The 20,430-nt window shown below is 43.4% G+C and overlaps 1 protein-coding gene across 1 annotated transcript in view; it reads left to right on the forward strand.

Annotated features, from left to right (window-relative positions):
- The window catches only part of nagpa (N-acetylglucosamine-1-phosphodiester alpha-N-acetylglucosaminidase), a 74,996-nt gene that overhangs the window by 47,066 nt on the left and 7,500 nt on the right, over positions 1 to 20,430 (forward strand). The window contains exons 7-9 of the mRNA XM_072251722.1: positions 2,075 to 2,122; positions 9,355 to 9,483; positions 18,466 to 18,597. Coding sequence (XP_072107823.1) covers positions 2,075 to 2,122; positions 9,355 to 9,483; positions 18,466 to 18,597 — 309 coding nt within the window. The remainder of the gene's footprint in view (positions 1 to 2,074; positions 2,123 to 9,354; positions 9,484 to 18,465; positions 18,598 to 20,430) is intronic.

Consider the following 20,430-nt stretch of genomic DNA (forward strand, 5'->3'; position numbering starts at 1 on the left):
GAGTCAGTGGTGGAGGCAGATACACTAGTGAAGTTTAAGAGACTACTGGACAGGTATATGGAGGAATTTAAGGTGGGGGCTTATATGGGAGGCAGGGTTTGAGGGTCGGCACAACATTGTAGGCCGAAGGGCCTGTACTGTGCTGTACTATGCTATGTTCTATGTTCTCGATTAGTTTTTGTTCTTTAAGAGTTTTACCCTAAATAAGTGGTTGCCCGATTAACTAATGGCCCAATTAAGCAGAGTGGACTGTATTTTGTTCAGTTAAATATTTTGATGTTAATAATTGGCAACCAGAGATGAAATTTCTCCACCAACTATATTATAAAGATTAATATTTGCAGTTTGAATGTTGATCTCAGCATTTAAGGTTTCTGGTTTAGTCACTGGTCCTTCAGTAACCAAGGTAGATATGAGAGGTGACTTATAGAGGTGTGCGAGGTGACCTAGAGGTGTGCGAGGTGACGTAGAGGTGTGCGAGGTGACTTGTAGAGGGGTGTACGAGGTGACCTAGAGGTGTACGAGATGATTTGTAGAGGGGTACAAGATGACCTGTAGAGGGGTACGAGATGACCTAGAGGTGTACGACATGACCTATAGAGGAGTACGAGATGACCTAGAGGTGTACGAGATGACTTATAGAGGAGTACGAGATGACTTATAGAGGGGTGTACAAGATGACTTATAGAGGAGTACGAGATGACCTATAGAGGGGTGTACGAGATGACTTATAGAGGGGTGTACGAGATGACTTATAGAGGAGTACGAGATGACATAGAGGGGTGTACGAGATGACTTGTAGAGGAGTACAAGGTGATAAGAGGCAGAGATTGAGTGGAAAGGCAGACACTTTTCCAGGGCGGAAATGGCAAATATTAAGGAACCTAATTTTAAGGTGATTGGAGGAAAGTATAGGAGGGATGTCAGAGACAAGTTCTTGACACAGTGGTGGATGTGTGGAATGCACTGCTGGGGCACTGGTAGAGGCAGATACATTAGGGGCACACAGATAGGCATATGGATGATAGGAAAATGGAGGGTTATGTGAGAGGGAAGGGTCAGATTATCTCAGAATACCTTTAAAGATTGGCACAACATTGTGGACTGAAGTGCCTGTACTGTGCTGTTGTGTTCTATGGTCTACGTAACCAGAACACCATTGAGGGATTGTATTTCACACAACGGTTGTGACAAACAACTACACGATGGGAACATTAATGACAGAATGTCAATTCTTAAATTCAGTGGCTCTCTGTGTCTGAAAACAACTTTGCATTCTTCCTCATTCAATTTCCACAAAAAATCAGTCCAGAGATCACCAACATTTGATAAGTCAGTTTAACTAATTCAAGATCAATTGTGATCTCCCCATTCTGTATTTGTATTCAAAGGAATTAAAATGAATCTGCATTTTCCCTTTTTTTTTTCTTTGATCCCTCAGTTACATTGGAAAAAGCTTGTCAATTGATTTTTTTTAATTTTGCTCCTTATGCTACCTCTGTCTCGTTATCATCTTGTACATCTCTATCAAGTCACCTCTCGTCCTTCGCTCCAAAGAGAAAAGCCCTAGCTCACTCAACCTTTCCTGTTAAGGCATGCTCTCTAATCCAGACAGCGTTCTGGTAGATCTCCTCTGCACCCTCTAAAGCTTCCACATCCTTCCCAGATCCCTCTATTCCTCCACACTGCAAGAATCCTGTCTTTTGCTTTCAAATTAGACCTTTCAAAATACATCATTTCTCACTTTTATGGGTTGAATATCATTTCTATTGATCAATTTTAGATCATACGTTTTCCGTACTTAACTAAATATGAACAAAATACATGATGCATACTTCCCACTTCCTTTCCAGCTCTGATAAAGGGTCTCGGCCCAAAACATCGACAGCATCCATAGATACTGCCTGACCTGCTGAGTTCCTCCAGCATTGTGTGTGTGTTGCTCTGGATTTCCAGCATCTGCAGAATCCCTTGTGTAATGGATTGAAGCATTATGCCATTGCGATTTTGATTTGAGGTGTTAAGCGGTTTTACTTTGGCCTGACACTGATTAATCTAGCTGTTTATCTTGCAGGTGGTTGTCTCTGTGATGCTGGATGGACAGGACCCAACTGCACAGATGGTAAGTCTCTCATTTCCTTTGTCTTCAACTTCAGAGGTCTCAAGGTAACGTTGCAGCTCTTAGACGTCACTTGGCGTATTGCGTTCTGTTCTGGTCGCCTCGATTTACCAGGGTGCTACCTTGATTAGAGAGCATGTCTATTGAGGAAAGGTTGATTGAGCTAGGACTTTTGTCTTTGGAGTGAAGGATGATAATTGAGTTGTACAGAATGATAAGAGGCACAGGTAGATTGGGCAGTCAGAGACTTTTCCTCCGGACAGAAATGGATAATATGAGGGGTTAAGGTGATTCAATGAAAGTATGGCGGGATATCAGAGTTAAGTTTTTTTATATCGCTGCTCCATGAGGCGAGGGAAGAGATTGCTGAGCCCCTGGCTAGGACCTTTATGTCCTTGTTGTCCACGGGAATGGTACCGGAGGATTGGAAGGAGGCGAATGTTGTCCCATTGTTCAAAAAAGGTAGTAGGGATAGTCCGGGTAATTGTAGACCAGTGAGCCTTACGTCTGTGGTGGGAAAGCTGTTGGAAAAGATTCTTAAAGATAGGATCTATGGGCATTTAGAGAATCATGGTCTGATCAGGGACAGTCTGCATGGCTTTGTGAAGGGCAGATTGTGTCTAACAAGCCTGATAGAGTTCTTTGAGGAGGTGACCAGGCATATAGATAAGGGTAGTGCAGTGGATGTGATCTATATGGATTTTGCTAAGGCATTTGACAAGGTTCCACACGGTAGGCTTATTCAGAAAGTTAGAAGGCATGGGATCCAGGGAAGTTTGGCCAGGTGGATTCAGAATTGGCTTGCCTGCAGAAGGCAGAGGGAGTACATTCAGATTGGAGGATTGTGACTAGTGGTGTCCCACAAGGATCTGTTCTGGGACCTCTACTTTTCGTGATTTTTATTAACGATCTAGGTGTTGGGGTAGAAGGGTGGGTTGGCAAGTTTGCAGATGACACAAAGGTTGGTGGTGTTGTAGATAGTGTAGAGGATTGTCAAAGATTGCAGAGAGACATTGATAGAATGCAGAAGTGGGCTGAGAAGTGGCAGATGGAGTTCAATCCGGAGAAGTGTGAGGTGGTACACTTTGGAAGGACACACTCCAAGGCAGAGTACAAAGTAAATGGCAGGATACTTGGTAGTGTGGAGGATCAGAGGGATCTCGGGGTACATGTCCACAGATCCCTGAAAGTTGCCTCACAGGTGGATAGGGTAGTTAAGAAAGCTTATGGGGTGTTAGCTTTCATAAGTCGAGGGATAAGAGTTTAAGAGTCGCGATGTAATGATGCAGCTCTATAAAACTCTGGTTAGGCCACACTTGGAGTACTGTGTCCAGTTCTGGTCGCCTCACTATAGGAAGGATGTGGAAGCATTGGAAAGGGTTCAGAGGAGATTTATCAGGATGCTGCCTGGTTTGGAGTATGCATTATGATCAGAGATTAAGGGAGCTAGGGCTTTACTCTTTGGAGAGAAGGAGGATGAGAGGAGACATGATAGAGGTGTACAAGATAATGAGAGGAATAGATAGAGTGGATAGCCAGCACCTCTTCCCCAGGGCACCACAAGAGGACATGACTTTAAGGTAAGGGGTGGGAAATTCAAGGGGGATATTAGAGGAAGGTTTTTTACTCGGAGAGTGGTTGGTGCATGGAATGCACTGCCTGAGTCAGTGGTAGAGGCAGATACACTAGTGAAGTTTAAGAGACTACTGAACAGGTCTATGGAGGAATTTAAGGTGGGGGGGGGGTATATGGGAGGCAGGGTTTGAGGGTTGGCACAACATTGTGGGCGGAAGGGCCTGTACTGTGCTGTACTATTCTATGTTCTATGTTCTATATAGAGATTGGTGAGTTTGTGGAACATCTTGTCATGGGTTGCAGAAAAAGCATATAAATTAGGGATATCTAAAAAAAACTCTTAGGTACACAGATGGTAGAAAAATGAAGGGTTATGAAGGTTAGGTTGATCTTAGAGTTGGGTAAAAGGTCAGAGCAACATCATGGGCTAAAAGGCCAGAACTGTTCTCTGTTCTGTCTTCATTTCTTTCCTTATAGCTGGCCTGCAAATTTTCTTTCAAATCCTTTTTCAGTGGGTGGCTTAATTTAGAAGCTGACTTAGATGAATTCAGAGAAAAATAATTTCAGATTTCAGTTTAATATGTTTTTCAAACTGTGTTGGCAGCTTTGCAGAATTGATCATACTGAATGGTGGTGCAGGCTCGAAGGGCCAAATGGCCAACTCCTGCACCTATTTTCTATGTTTCTATGTACTCTGAGATGGTATAATAACATAAGAAATAGGAGCAGGAGTCGGCCATCTGGCCCATCGAGCCTGCTCCACATTCAATAAGATCATGGCTGATCAGGCCATGGACTCATCTCCACCTACCTGCCTTTTCCCCATAACCTTTAATTTCCCTATTACGCAAAAATCTATCCAACCTTGTCTTAAATATATTTACTGAGGTAGACTCCACTGCTTCATTGGGCAAAGAATTCCACAGATTCACCCCTCTGGGAAAAGCAGTTCCTCATCATCTTCATCCTAAATCTACTCCCATGAGTCTCACCTACCAGTGGAAACAACCTTCCTGCCTCTATCTTATCTATCCTTTTCATAATTTTATGCATTTCTGTAAGATCTCCTCTCATTCTTCTGAATTTCAGCAGGTATGGTCCCAGGTGACTCAATCTCTCCTCATAGTCTAAACCCCCCCATCTCTGGAATCAACCTGGTGAACCTCCTCTGCACTGCCTCCAAAGCCAGTATATCCTTCCTCAAGTAAGGAGAGCAGAACTGCACGCAGTAGTCCAGGTGCGGCCTCACCAGTACCATGTGCAGTCGCAGCATAACCTCCCTGCTCTTAAATTCAATCCCTCTAGCAGTGAAGGCCAACATCCCATTTGCCTTCTTGATAGCCTGCTGCACCTGCAAACCAACATTTTGTGATTCATGCAGAAGCACCCACAAATCCCTCTGCACAGCAGTATGCTGCAATTTTACTGAATCCATGCTGCTTCTGCCTGATAACTCCATTTCTTTCCAGATGCCTCGCTATTTCTTTTTTAATGATATATAATGATAGCATTTTCCCAACTACACATGTTAATCTACTTGGCCTGTAGTTACCTGCCTCTTGCCTATGTACTTTATTGAACAGTGGTGTGACATTCGCCGTCTTCCAGTCCACCAGGACCTGCCCAGAGTCCAGAGAATTTTGGTAAATCATCACCAGAGCATCTACTATAACTTCTGCCATTTTTTTCAGTCCCATGGGATGCTTTCGATAAGGACCAGGGGATTTGTCTATCTTCAGGACTACAAGTTTGCTCAGCACTACCTGTTTAGTGGTAGCATTGTATTGCGGTTCTCACCTCCCATCGCACCCTTAACATCTCTCTTTGGCATGTTAGATGTGTCCTCCACCGTGAAGACCAACACAAAGTAGTTATTCAAAGCCTCGGCCATTTCCTCATTATCCAATATCAATTCCCCCTTCTCTTTTCTCCCCTGGACCTACATTCACTTTAGCCACCCTTTTCCACTTTATATATGTAGCCCCCCTGGCCACCCTCAGGGTCGCTCGGCTTGCTGTCGTCTAGGGAAACAGCCTTGGCCCCGCCAAACTGGGTAATTCGTTTGTGTGGATGCTGTGTGAGGTACCCCACCCCGCCCAAATAACAGACAATACACCAGATGCAATTAAATGATTTACAGTTTATAGATATTACTAATTCTATGACATTAATATGCATTTGATACAGAGAGGAAAGTAATGGGGAAAAAAAAGCGCCAACACTTATCAAAGTTCAATCTCTTCGTGCACAAAACCGTTGGAGCTCAAGGACCTTCTTCTTCACCCTGTGACCCCCTCGGACCACCTCGACCGGCCGCCTGGGACCAACAACGGTGGTCGACCAGACGCTCCACACGAGTCTGTCTCCGTCGCCTCGCCGAACGTCCCGCTGGGGGTCCGACCCCGTTAGCGGTCTCACAGCACCTGGTCCATCCTCTGTCTCGCTCTCCCGCCTTCTGCCCCCAAACCCCCTCGCAAACAGTATCTTCAAATACACCAAAACCATAACAACTATCCCAATTGGTTAATAGCACCCTCTTATCACCCTCTAAACCACAATAAGCTGCTAGCGCAAACTTTCTCAGTGTTTAACACAACAAATCCGCATTTCCCACATTAACATAACAAAAACGCCATTTTAATTAGCCTCCGCAGTAACATAAAAGTCGAAACCCCCTTACATATAATTATACAAACTTTTACTATCCATTTTTATATTTTGTGCTAGTTTATTTTCATAACAACACACACAAAATGCTGGTGAATGCAGTAGGCCAGGCAGCATCTATAGGAAGAAGTACAGTAATCTAGCTTCCCTTTCTTTATCATTGGCTTAGTGGTACTTTGCTGCTTGTTAAAGTTTTCCCAATCTTCCTGTTTCCCATCCCACTACTCTTGATTACTTTGTATGCACAGGCTTTTAGTTTGATGCTGTCTTTTATTTCCTTAGGGATCCAAGGCTGGCTCCCCCCACCCTTACTGTCCTTGCTTTTAACATGAATATACTTTTGTTGAGCACCATGAAAAATCTCTTTGAAAGTCTCCCACGGTTCCTCAACTGTCCCACCATATAGCCTGTGTTCCCAGTCCACACCAGCCAAATACTCCCTCATCACATTGTAGTCTCTATTTTTTAGGTATAATACAGATTTTAGAAGAAAAACTCTGATTTTAAACCTCCGCTGCCTTGCAGCCATACCCACCCATGGGAGAGGCTTCGGGAGTAAACCCCAAGGAAGAAATCAGGAGCCAGGGTCCCTATGGCAGTTTGATGTTCTTTACAACGTCACTCTGGCAACCTCTGTGACAATACTGGTGCCAAGCTGTATCAGCCCTTGCCCTTCCCTTCGACTACGTCAGTGACATGGAGAGGGGAAACCCACTGCTTGGGCAACAGCCAGTTCTTCAAATCATCCCCCCACCAAGCTCACACCCTAGAGAAGAGACAGTCCACCAGAGGCACAAACCCATGATCCCCTGGGATCAACGGCTACCTACTAGATAGACTATTGCACCCTCCATTTGTATGAGAAATTCAATCATACTGTGATCAATCTTTCCAAGAGGATCCCCAACTATAAGATCACTAATTTTACCTGTCTAATTGCACAGGACCAGATCTAAGACAGCACGTTCCCTTGTAGGATCAGTAACATGCTGTTCAAGAAAGCTGTTACAGATGCATTCTATGAAGTCCTCCTCAAGACTGCCTCGACCAACTTGATTCACCCAATCTGTGTGCAAGTTAAAGTCCCCCATGATAACTGCTGTTCCATTCTTACATCAGATTTTTCTCCATTTATTGCCTGTGCCACTGCAATGTTATTATTTGGTGGCCGATAGACAACTCCCACCAGTGATTTTTTCCCTTTACTATTCCTAATCTCGACCCAGATGGATTCAGCGTTCTGCTTAGATCTTGTATCATCTCTCACTATCGCCCTGATCTCATCCTAATTAAGAGTGCTCCCCCACTTCCCTTACCTTCCTGCCCGTCCTTCCATATTACCTGATACCCTTGGACATTTAATTCCCAATCCCCTCCACCCTGCAACCACGCCTCTGTAATGGCCACTAAATCCTACCTCCTTCTACTGATTTGAGCCACAAGTTCACTGACCTTGTTGCGAATGCTACAGGCATTCAAACAAAGTGCCCTTACCCTCATTGTGCTTTTAAAATCTTGTAATCTTTTACTCTTTTGCTCTTGATTCTTCTTCACTCCACTCTTGCTTTTCTTTCTCTTTTTCCTTTTTTCTCTTTTTTATTTTTTGCTTTATCTTTATCCGCACTACATTTTTACTTTATCCATACTTCTCCAATATGTTGAACCCCCCCCCCCACTATTTAGTTTAAAGCCCTATCCGCAACCCTAGTTGTGCAATTCGCTTGGATCCAGATCCCATCACGGTTCAGGTGGAGCCCGTCCCATTGGTACAGCTCCCTCCTTCCTCAATACCGATGCCAATTTCCCATGAATTAAAACCCACTTCTACACCAATCCTCGAAGCACGCATTTGACTCTCTAATCTTCATGACCCTGTGCCAATTTGCACGTGGCTCAGGTAGTAGTCCAGAGATGGCTACCCTTTTGGTTCTGCTTTTTAATTTAGTCCCTAACTGCTCAAACTTCCTCAGCAGAACCTCTTTCCTTGTACTACCTGTGCCGTTGATACCCACATGGATCACGACAATTGGATCTTTCCCCTCCCACTGCAAATTCCTCTGCAGGTCAGATAAGATGTCCCGAACCCGGCCACCAGGCACTGAACAGTAGTGTACTGAGGAGTGTGATAAAACAGAGGGATCTGGATATACAGATCCATAATCCATTGGAAGTGGTGTCACATGTAGATAGGGTCATAAAGCTTTTGGCACATCACCTTCATAAATCAAAGTACTGAGTACAGGAGATGGGATGCTAGGTTGAAGTTGTATAAGACATTGGTGAACCCTAATTTGGAGTATTGTGTGCAGTTTAGGACACCTACAGGAAAGATGTAAATAAGGTTGAAAGAGTACAGAGAAAATTTACAAGGATGTTGCTGGGTCCAGAGGACCTGAGTTATAAGGAAAGATTGAATAGGTTAGGACTTTATTCCTTAGAACATAGAAGATTGAGGGGAGCGGTATACAAAATTATGACAGGCATATTTAGGGTAAATGCAAGCAGGCTTTTTCCACTGAGGTTGGGTGGGACCACAACAAGAGGTCTTTGGTTAAGGGTAAAAGGTGAAAGTTTGAGGGAAATATGAGGGGAAACCTCTTCACTCAGAGGGTCATACAACACATCACATATTGATGATGACGACATGGAAACATTAAAAAACATATAGTGACATGTGTCATTTGTGTCAACAAACAACAGTCAAAACTTGTGCCTGCAAGTGTTGCCGTGCTTCTGGCAGCAACGGGGCATACCCACACTTACTCACCCTAGCCCCCAACCCTTGTGTCTTTAGAATATGGGAAGGTGGGGGAATGAACTGGAATACCTGGAGGAAACCCACATGGTCACAGGGAGAATGTACAATCTCATTACTGAGAATGGGGGAATGGAATCCTGTTTGTTAGTGCTGTAAAAGATTGGGCTAATCGTTACATTATCATGCCTCATCATTGACAAAGATATCAATACCTTTTCTCATTTCTCTTGAACAGTGTGTCACCTTGGCTTCTATGGGGATGGCTGTAGGCAGGAATGTCGCTGCAGAAATAATGGGACTTGTGATGCGGTTCACGGTGTCTGTACCTGTCTGCCGGGCTACCACGGAGAGTTCTGTGAACAAGGTGAGTGTACTCAGTCGTAAATAACACTCTTTCTCTGTGAGATACCATATGCAGGAGATTTCTTTTCACCTTTGTCTCTAATTATCAATATTGTAACTCGCTGCTTATTCCTCATAAGCACAAGAGATTCTGCAGATGCTGAAAATCCAGAATAACACACGCAAAATACTGAACACAAACAGGAGGAAATCTGCAGATGTTGGAAATCCAAGCAAGACACACAAAATGCTGGAGGAACTCAGCAGGCCAGGCAGCATCTATGGAAAAGAGAAAACAGTCGACATTTCGGGCTGAAACCCTTCATCAGGACTGGAGAAAAGAAGATCAGGAGTCAGTCATCTTTTTTTCTCTAGTCCTGAGGAAGGGTTTTGGCCCAATCGTCGACAGTACTCTTTTCCATAGATGCTGTCTGGCCTGCTGAGTTGCTCCAGCATTTTGTGTGTGTTGCACAAAATACTGGAGGAATTTAGCAGGTCAGGCAGCATCAATGGAAATGAATTTCTGGGTGAGACCCTTCATCGGGACTGGAAAAGGAAGGGGGATGAATATAAGCAGTTTGTGCATGTTGGTCATCCCTCATGTTCCACAACTATTAAATCTAAAGTTTGAAATTCAAATTAAACTTATTATCAAAGTAAATATATATCACCATATGCTGCCCTGAGATTTATTTTCTTGCGGGTGTTGATAGTAAATACAAGGAAAATAGAATCAATCTGCGTCTGTGCCGCTGTTCAATTCTACAAGAAAAATGACACAACCGTGGCTAACAAGAATCAGAATCCGGTTTGTTATCACCGGCATGTGACATGAAATTTGTTAACTTAGCAGCAACAGTTCAATGCGATACATAATCTAGCAGAGAGAGAAAATAATAATAATAAATAAAATAAGACAATAATAAATAAACAAGTAAATCAATTACGTATATTGATTATGTTGTGTATGTGGCCTGGTTACACAACAATGCTATTAATAAAAATGCTGGAGACGGGAGCTAAGGTTCATGGTTCTTTACTGGCAGAAACCGAACCCAACACACACGTGCAGATCAATACGTGCCTAATAGCGCATGCAACGACGTGTTACTAAAACATAAAGTAGTCCCTTATTATAATGTAGGCTATATGGTTCACTCCTCCCCTTTTATTTTAATAGTATATCAACTGTTTTATTTTACTGGGGCATTATGCTAAACAAATATGTTTACCCTTAACATACAAATGCCTACCATTGTTTACTTAGCTGCTTAATATCAAATTATAACAAAGTAACGTAATAAAATCGAATTATAACAAGCCTTTCTGTTTCACTTTTAGTCTAAGACCCATTTGTAATGTAAATACCGAGTGTACGCGGAGTATTCAGGGTTGGATAATCCAGGGAGGGATGACCCAGTCTTCCTAAAAATGCTGAAGAAAGGCCTGAGCTCAGCCCACCAGGACATTTTAGATTTAGGCATAACAGCAAGGTCCACCTACTCTGCGATAGTTTCGTGGGCCAGTGAAATAGACAAAAGGAAGTGCAAGAGAAATCATAAAGTGGGTATAGTGGATGCAGCTGCTGTGATGTCCCGGAGAGTTTGTTTTGCTTGCCAGCAGCTGGGGCACTTAGCAAAGGACTGCCGGACCAAGTATAAAACAGTGAAGGAGTTGATATGCTACAGCTATGGCCTATCGGGACATGGCTGGAGACAGTGTCCAAAAGGGAGGGGGAAAACCCAGGCGAAGCTCACAGCAGACACCCAGTCACTCACCCCATCAGCAACCAGTCTGACTTGATCAGATCAAAGAGTTAGTAACAGTGCCTCTTAAGGCAGAAAAGGATGTGGCAGTGGGCTCCACTGCCAGCTCTGATGACTCACGGATGTGGGGTGACTTGGATAGGTTAGGTGAGTGGGCAAATTCATGGCAGATGCAATTTAATGTGGATAAATGTGAAGTTATCCACTTTGGTAGCAAAAACAGGAGAACAGATTATTATTTGAATGGTGGCCGATTAGGAAAAGGGGAGGTGCAACGAGACCTGGGTGTCATTATACATCAGTCATTGAAAGTGGGCATGCAGGTACAGCAGGCAGTGAAAAAGGCGAATGGTATGCTGGCATTCATAGCAAGAGGATTTGAGTACAGGAGCAGGGAGGTACTACTGCAGTTGTACAAGGCCTTGGTGAGACCACAGCTGGAGTATTGTGTGCAGTTTTGGTCCCCTAATCTGAGGAAAGACATCCTTGCCATAGAGGGAGTACAAAGAAGGTTCACCGAATTGATTCCTGGGATGGCAGGACTTTCATATGATGAAGGACTGGATAGACTAGGCCTATATTCGTTGGAATTTAGAAGATTGAGGGAGGATCTTATTGAAACGTATAAAATCCTAAAGAGATTGGACAGGCTAGATGCAGGAGGATTGTTCCCAATGTTGGGGAAGTCCAGAACGAGGGGTTACAGTTTGAGATAAAGGGGAAGCCTTTTAGGACCGAGATTAGGAAAAACTTCTTCACACAGAGAGTGGTGAATCTGTGGAATTCTCTGCCACAGGAAACAGTTGAGGCCAGTTCATTGGCTATATTTAAGAGGGAGTTGGATATGGCCCTTGTGGCTACGGGGATCGGGGGGTATGGAGGGAAGGCTGGTACAGGGTTCTGAGTTGGATGATCAGCCATGATCATACTAAATAGCGGTGCAGGCTCGAAGGGCCGAATGGCCTACTCCTGCACCTATTTTCTATGTTTCTACATAACGGCTTTGTTAGGGGGACGGCAATGCAATATGTTAGTGGACACAGGGGCATCGGTATCGATAACAGACCTACCCTTACCAACAACCAGACAGGCCAGTTATATCAGGAGTGTAGGAGGGAAAACAGTGAAAGCTGAAAGAAGCGAGAAGCAAATACTAGAAATCAGGTGAGTGCAGCTTCCAGTGTATTTCTGGGAATGTCCAAATAATGAGGGCACGATACTTGGAATGGACATCCTAAGGGAAGCAGGAGCTGTTATAGATCCGGGAAAGGGAGAAATAATATGGACGAGTCAGAGGCAGCGAACGCATACAACCAGCAGAATACACAGCCTGGCTAGCATAGTCGCAGCTGCCCCGATCACCAGAGACTGGAGCCGGAGCAGTTCCCAGCAGTGTGGGCTACATACAAACAAGATTGTGGTCGAGTAGAGATAGATCCAGTTAAAATAGAGGAGGGTCTGTATAAACCCCCTAAGCAGAACCCTGTACAAACTGACACACTGACCACTGTTCAGTGTATAGCTAAGGAACAAAAACACCAGGGGATACTCAGAGAGACTGCAGCCACTCCAGAACATAAAGTTTTCCCAGATCCTCTGAGGGCAGACATTACTGTGAATAAGGCAACAGGGGAACCAGAGACAATTGAAATTGCAAGTGTGCAGGAGGAAATGACAGAAGCCAGCTTAGTAAAATTATATGAAGAGGTAGAGGCAGAAGAGAAGGAAAAATGGAGGAGAGAAGGAGCAAAGGAGGGAGGAAAGAGTCGCGGTGGACCCACCCTGTATTAGACAGATACTACTGAAGTTATATCATGGGGCGATGCATGAGGGAAGGCAGAACATGATCACAAGCCTCTGGCAGGACTGGTGGGGGCCAGGAATGGGTGGGGATGTTGAGAAATTCTGCCGCTGTCGTATCATTTGTGCTCAGCATAACCCGGGTAAGGGCAGAAAGCTCCAGCTGGCAAATCAGCCTTGGCCAAGGGGACCCTGGGAAAACATCCAGGTAGACTTCACAGGGCCCTGGCCAAAAAGCAGGGGGAAAAGCCACTGTCTAGTAATTATGGATCACTTCACTCGGTGGGTGGAGGCTTTCCCAACAAGGGACTGCACCGCTGCATGGATCCTAGTGCAGGAAATCCTCCCAAGGTGGAGAACCCCAGTCCAGGTGGATTCAGATCAGGGAGCACATTTCACGGGGAAAGTGATGAAGGAAATGTGCTGACTGCTAGGGATTCGACAGCGGTTCCACGTACACTACCACCCCCAGAGTTCAGGGATGGTAGAAAGGATGAACCGAACAATCAAGAATGCGTTAGTTAAAGCTATAGCTGAGACAGGAAAGACATGGGTGGATGTATTACCAGGAATTTTGATGAGATTGCGCGCAACCCCGAACCGCACTTTCGGTCTCAGCCCCTACGAATTATTGATGGGGCAAGCAATGCGACTCCCTTATGGGGTAGTTACGGGTTGGGGGGAGCCTGGGGGTTACAGGGATAGAATGACCCAATATGTGAAAGACCTTTGTAACCAACTTAAAGTATTAAAGGAGCCGCATTTCTAAAGACTTGGGACAGCCTCTCTGCTTAACGTTTGGTAGGTAGGGATTAGGTAATGCTAGGATAGATAGAGGTACATAAGATTGGGGGGGGTGGAATTTCGAGACAGGGCATTTTTTTGGCTGCCCTATTTGAGCAGATCCTCTTAGGTTGACCTTTCCTGATACAAATTTAATTTTGTCCAGGAGGGCGAAGAGGAGGGACTGTTAGAGTGAATTTTTTTGGGTAGATGATTTGTTTACACTTAAATGGCTTTGGACACCAGACTTCTATTTGACCAAGTACTGTGGATTGAGTCCACAACAATGTGCTTCCTAAAAAGGTGTGAATACCATTTGCTTCTGGTGCCATAGTTTGACCTGATGTTGTAGTTTCGAAGACAGTATTATCTATACGTTATTAATTGTCTTCTATGTTAGCATGTAAAATGCCAAATAAATCCTAAAGGCTGTGGATACCAACCCAGACATGTTGGCGTCGGAAGGAAAGGATGGTGTGATATTTTGTATGTAGCTTCAATAGGAAGCATCGTCTATGCATTGTCTATAACTTTTTAAGTAGCGATTTCCTTTGTGTTTAGCTTATAAATATCGAGCCCACATTGAGCTAGGAAACCTTTCTACAGAAAGCGTCTCCGTCCGTATGATGCCTGCTTGTTGTGTCGAATAAAGAAGCTGCTTTGTATCTACCAGTGACTCTGTCTCTCCAGTGATTTCATCCACACTACAACAATTCATGACAGTAAGAAAAAGCACCCAAAAAGAATTATGTAAAATTTGTATCCACCCCAACCTCCCACTGTAGAAAAAAAAAATCCAGGCCTACCATTTCTGCATATAAAAGAAAAAAAATTAATCGGAGCATTCAACCCCAGAGAACTGTAAATATATATAGGAAAAAAGAAAGTATAATGCCGACTACCAAAAGTATAATGTAATTCACAACAAAAAACCGTATAACTTACAAAAAAAAGCTAAAAGTAAGGGATTGTAGCATACAAAAAAAGGATAAACTTACCCTAAAGAAGAGTTATGAAAATATTCAAGAAAAGGTCCCCACACCTTATGAAACTTTATGTCTGAATTAAGAAGTGAATAATGAATCTTTTCGAGATCTAAATGGGCCATAATATCATTAAACCATTGAGTGTGAGTGGGTGGGGCAGCATCTTTCCACGTAAGAAGAGCCAACCGTCTAGCCAAGAGAGAGGCAAAAGATAATGTTCGACATTTAGTCAGACTCAAGTGCACCCTAGTAATTTCTAAAATAAGTAGATGCTCTGCACAACTTTGTGGGCCGAAAGGCCTGTATTGTGCTGTAGGTTTTCTGTGTTTCTATGACTCCCAAGTCCCTTTGCACCTCAGTATTTTTTTTGTATTTTCTCTCTACTTAGAAAATGGTCAACCCTTTCATTTCTTTGCCCATTCTCCTGATCTATCTATCCTTCTGTAGTCTCTCTACTTCCTCTATACTTCTATACTACCTGTCTTTCTACTTCCTCTGTACTACCTGTCTCTCCACCTATCCTCCTATAATTTGCAAACTTTGCAACAAAGCCATCAATTCTGTCATCCAAATCACTGACATAACATAAAGAGAATTGGTCCCAACCCAGACCACTGGTCACCAGGAGCCAGTCAGAAAGGCTCCCTTTATTCCAACTCTTTGCCTGCTGCCAATCAGCCGCTGCTTTACCCATGCTAGAATCTTTCCTGTAATACCATGGGCTCGTAGCTTGTTATGCGGCCTCATGTGTGACACCTTCTCAAAGGCCTTCTGAAAATCCAAGCACACAACATAAACCAATTCTCCTTTGTGTATCCTGCTTGTTACTTTTTCAAAGAATTCCAACAGCTTCGTCAGGTAAGACTTTCCCTTGAGGAAACCATGCTGACTACCGCCTTTTTTTTTTATCATGTGCCTCCAAATACCCTGAGACCTCATACTTAATAATCGACTCCACATCTTTCCAACCACTGAGGTCAGACTAACTGGCCTATAGTTTCCTTTCTTCTGCCTCTCTCCCTTCTTGAAGAGTGGAGTGACATTTGCAATTTTCCAATCTTCCAGAACCATTCCAGAATCTAGTGATTCTTAAAAGATTGTTACTAATGCCTCCATGATATCTTCAGCCGCCTCTTAACCAATTGCACCTTTGCCAGAAAACGGCCTGTCCCAATCCATGTTGCCAGATCCTTTCTGATATCATTAAAGTTGCCCTTTCTCCAATTTAGGATCTCAACCCATGGACCAGTCCTATCTTTTTCCATATCTACTTTGATGCAGAAACTTCTGTCACGTGCCCTCTCTCATTACCTAATAACACGTCAAGTATTGCAGACTCATTGGGGCTTCTATGTAATGATTAAGGAAACTTCCCCGAACACATTTGACAAAACTCTATCCCATCTATTCCTTAGGGGCTTAAGGGATGAGCCCAGATGATGGACCGAAGGGCCTCCCTCTATTCTGTACAGCTGTCATCACTCTTTATACGACAGCTCAAGTGTAAGCATTGAAGCTTTTCAAATTGTTTGTAAATGTTCTACCAGTCTAACCTGTTGGAGTGGCCGTGGAATCTGACGATAATCCGAGAACAATGTCCAAGGAATGTAGAAAGCAATTTCAGTGACACTTACATCCTGATATTGTAAACTATTTCCAGCATCATATCTGCAGATATTTGTCTTCTTTTGCACATTGGTTATCCGTCAATATTTGCGTTTAGTCGTATTGAATGGTCTCAGCCTGAAGCCTGTTTATTCCCCTCCATAAGTGATGCCTGACCTTCTGAGTTCCTCCAGCGTTTTGTATGTGTTGCTCTGGATTTCCAGCATAAGCAGAATCTCTTTATGTGCAGTTTTTTTTCATCAGTTCCATTGTATTTCTTTATTTTTCTGTAAATGCCTGTGAGAAAATGAATCTCAAATTATAGTCATAGTCATACTTTATTGATCTCAGGGGAAATTGGTTTTCGTTACAGTTGCACCATAAATAATAAATAGTAATAGAACCATAAATAGTTAAATAGTAATATGTAAATTATGCCAGTAAATTATGAAATAAGTCCAGGACCAGCCTATTGGCTCAGGGTGTCAGGGAGTTGTAAAGTTTGATGGCCACAGGCAGGAATGACTTCCTATGACGCTCTGTGTTGCATCTCGGTGGAATGAGTCTCTGGCTGAATGTACTCCTGTGCCCAACCAGTACATTATGTAGTGGATGGGAGATATTGTCCAAGATGGCATGCAACTTAGATAGCATCCTCTTTTCAGACACCACCGTCAGAGAGTTCAGTTCCATCCCCACAACATCACTGGCCTTACGAATGAGTTTGTTGATTCTGTTGGTGTCTGCTACCCTCAGCCTGCTGCCCCAGCACACAACAGCAAACATGATAGCACTGGCCACCAGAGACTCGTAGAACATCCTCAGCATCGTCCGGCAGATGTTAAACGACCTCAGTCTCCTCAGGAAATAGAGACGGCTCTGGCCCTTCTTGTAGACAGCCTCAGTGTTCTTTGACCAGTCCAGTTTATTGTCAATTCGTATCCCCAGGTATTTGTAATCCTCCACCATGTCCACACTGACCCCCTGGATGGAAACAGGGGTTACCGGTACCTTAGCTCTCCTCAGGTCTACCACCAGCTCCTTAGTCTTTTTCACATTAAGCTGCAGATAATTCTGCTCACACTGTGTGACAAAGTTTTCTACCGTAGCCCTGTACTCAGCCTCATCTCCCTTGCTGATGCTGAAGTTGAAAGTAAATTTACGTCACCAGTTATGACCCTGAGGTTCATTTTCTTGTGGGCATTCACAGTAAATCCATATAGAATAATAGCTATATAAGGTGACATATCAGTACTTTGATAATAAATTTACTTTAAACTTATTTCTTATCAGTTGAAAGAAACTCTACTGTAACGTGCCAAAGATTTGTTAATATTTTCATTCTCAGTTAATTTGCTGCCTGCTTCCAACAAGCAGTCATGTCCAAGGTAATGTCTTATGAAGATAGGCTGAGTGAACTAGGGCTTTTTTCTGTGGCGGGAAGGATGAGAGGTGATTTGATCGAGGTGTATGAGATGATAGGAGGCATAGATCAAGTGGGTAGCCAGAGACTTTATCCCAGGGCAGAAATGGCTGATTTTAAAGAAGGAATGTATAGGGAGCATGTCAGAGCTAGGTTTTTACTAGGAGTAGAGGCAGGTACATTCGGGACATTTAAGCAACTCTTAGATAGACACATGGGTGATGGGGGAAATGGAGGGCTGTGTGGGAGAGAAGGGTTAGGTTGATCTTGCAGTGGGTTAAAAGTTCAGCACAATATGGTAGGCAGAAGGGCCTGTACTGCTATGTTCTAGTTATACATTTGGTTCTTCACACAGGGAGTGGTGGGTGCATGGAGCAGCCAGCCAGAGTTGGTAGAGACAAGTACGTTAGGGACATTTAAGAAACTGCATAGATAATAGAAAAGTAGATGTTTATGTAGGAAGGAAGGGGTAGTTTTAGGTTAAAAGGTCAAAGGGCCAGTGCTGTGCTGTAATTTTGTGTTTTCATTATTACAATAGTAAACTTTACTAACACGTAATTTTCGGTATAGAGAAATGGGAAAACGATTTAGTAAGTAAATACTTTGACGTAATCTAAACTATTCTGTTTTGCTTCATGCAGAATGCCCCCAAGGGTGGTACGGACTAAAATGCCAGCAGTCCTGCCACTGCCCAAGTATGTGCCCTTGCCATCCAGTGACTGGTAGCTGTAATGCCACCCACGATTCTGGCTTTAATGACGACTTGTACAAAGGTATTGCATACAGTGTTACTCCAATCAGCATTGCTATAGTGTATCACCAAGACATTTGTCCTTTAACTGATCATGGTGCTGTTTGGACTTAGATAACCTTCTCAAAGAGAATTTGCTTTCGATTAAATGATGTTTGCAAAGCCACATTTTTATTATCTTATTTTGCATTATCTAGAGGCAGTATCAGTGATCCAACAACGAGTTTAGATAGAAAGTTCTGTTGTGTTGACTCAGTAATAAAGAAGATGTGGTGCAGATAGCGTGCAGGAAATTGTGGAGATATTAATAATGATGTTTCAAGAATCACAAGATTCTGGAATGGTTCTGGACGACTGGGAAATTGTAAACGTCACTCCACTCTTTAAGAAGAGAAGGAAAGCAGAAGCAAGGAAATTAAAAGCCAGCTAGTCTCACTTCTGGTTGGGAAGATGGTGGTGTCAATTGTTAAGGACATGATTTCAGAGTTCTTGGAGGCTCATGATAAAATAGGCCATTGTCAGAGCAACACACACAAAATGCTGGAGGAACTCAGGAGGCCAGGCAGCAGCTATGGGAAAGAGTACCGTTGATGTTTCGTCCCAAAAATTGGACAGTATTCTTCCATAGACGCTGCCTGACCAGCTGAGTTCCTCCAGCATTTTGTGCAAGATGCTCTGGATTTCCAGCATCTGCAGATTTTCTTTTGTTTGTGTTTAGGCCGTAGTCAGCATGGTTTCCTGAAGGGGAAGTTTTGCCTGGCAGATCTGTTAGAGTTCTTTGGTTCCCCTTTGTCTATCCTGTTTGTTACTTCCTCAGTGACTGTTGTTTACTTGGATTTTCAGAAGGCTTTTGACAAGATGCTGCATGTGAGGCTGCTAAACAAGATAAGAGCCCATGGTATTACAGGAAAGGTTCTGGCATGGATAGAAAATTGACTGACTGGCAGTTGGCTGGTATGCCACAGGGGTCTGGGTGTTGGGACCAATTCTTTTGACGTTATATGTCAGTGATTTGGATCATGTAATTGATGGCTTTGTTGTAAAGTTTGCATACGATATGAAGATAGGTGGAGGGGCAGGTAGTTTTGAGGAAGTAGAGAGGCCACAGAAGGACAGATGGATTGGGAGAATGGGCAAAGAAATGGCAGATGGAATACAGTGTAGGTAAGTGTATGATCATGCACTTTGGTAGAAAGATTAAAGGTGTAGATTATTTTCTAAATGGGGAGAAAATTGAGAAATCCAAAGTGCAAAGGAACTTGGGATTCCATAAAAGTTAACTTGCAGGTTGAGTCTGTGGTGAGGAAGGCAAATGCACTATTAGCATTCATTTTGTGAGGACTAAAATATAAAAGCAAGGATGTAATGCTGAGGCTTTAAAAGACACTAGTCAGACACACTTGAATTGTTGTGAGGAGTTTTGGGCAGCTTACCTAAGAAAGGATGTGCTGGATTTTGAGAGCTGACTTTGGAGAGGGTCCAGAGGAGGTTCATGAGAATGATTCCAGGAATGAAAGGGTTAACATATGACGAGCATTTGGTGATTCTGGGCCTGTACCCGCTAGAATTTAGAAGAATGAGGAGGATCTCATTGAAACCTATCAAATATTGGAGGACCTATATAAAGTGGACATGGAGAAGATGCTTCCAATGGAGTAGGAGTCTAAAACCAGAAAGATGTTGCTTTAGAACAGAAATGAGGAATTTCTTTATCCAGGGGGTGATGAATCTGTGGAATTTTTTGCCACAGACAGCTGTGAAGACCAGGCCATTGAGTATATTTAAGTTGATAGGTTCTTGATTAATCAAGGCATCAAAGGTTACAGAGAGAAGGCAGGAGATGGCGTTGTTAGAG

Source organism: Mobula birostris, chromosome 1 (assembly GCF_030028105.1).
Source record: "Mobula birostris isolate sMobBir1 chromosome 1, sMobBir1.hap1, whole genome shotgun sequence".
Taxonomy (NCBI): Eukaryota; Metazoa; Chordata; class Chondrichthyes; order Myliobatiformes; family Myliobatidae; genus Mobula; species Mobula birostris.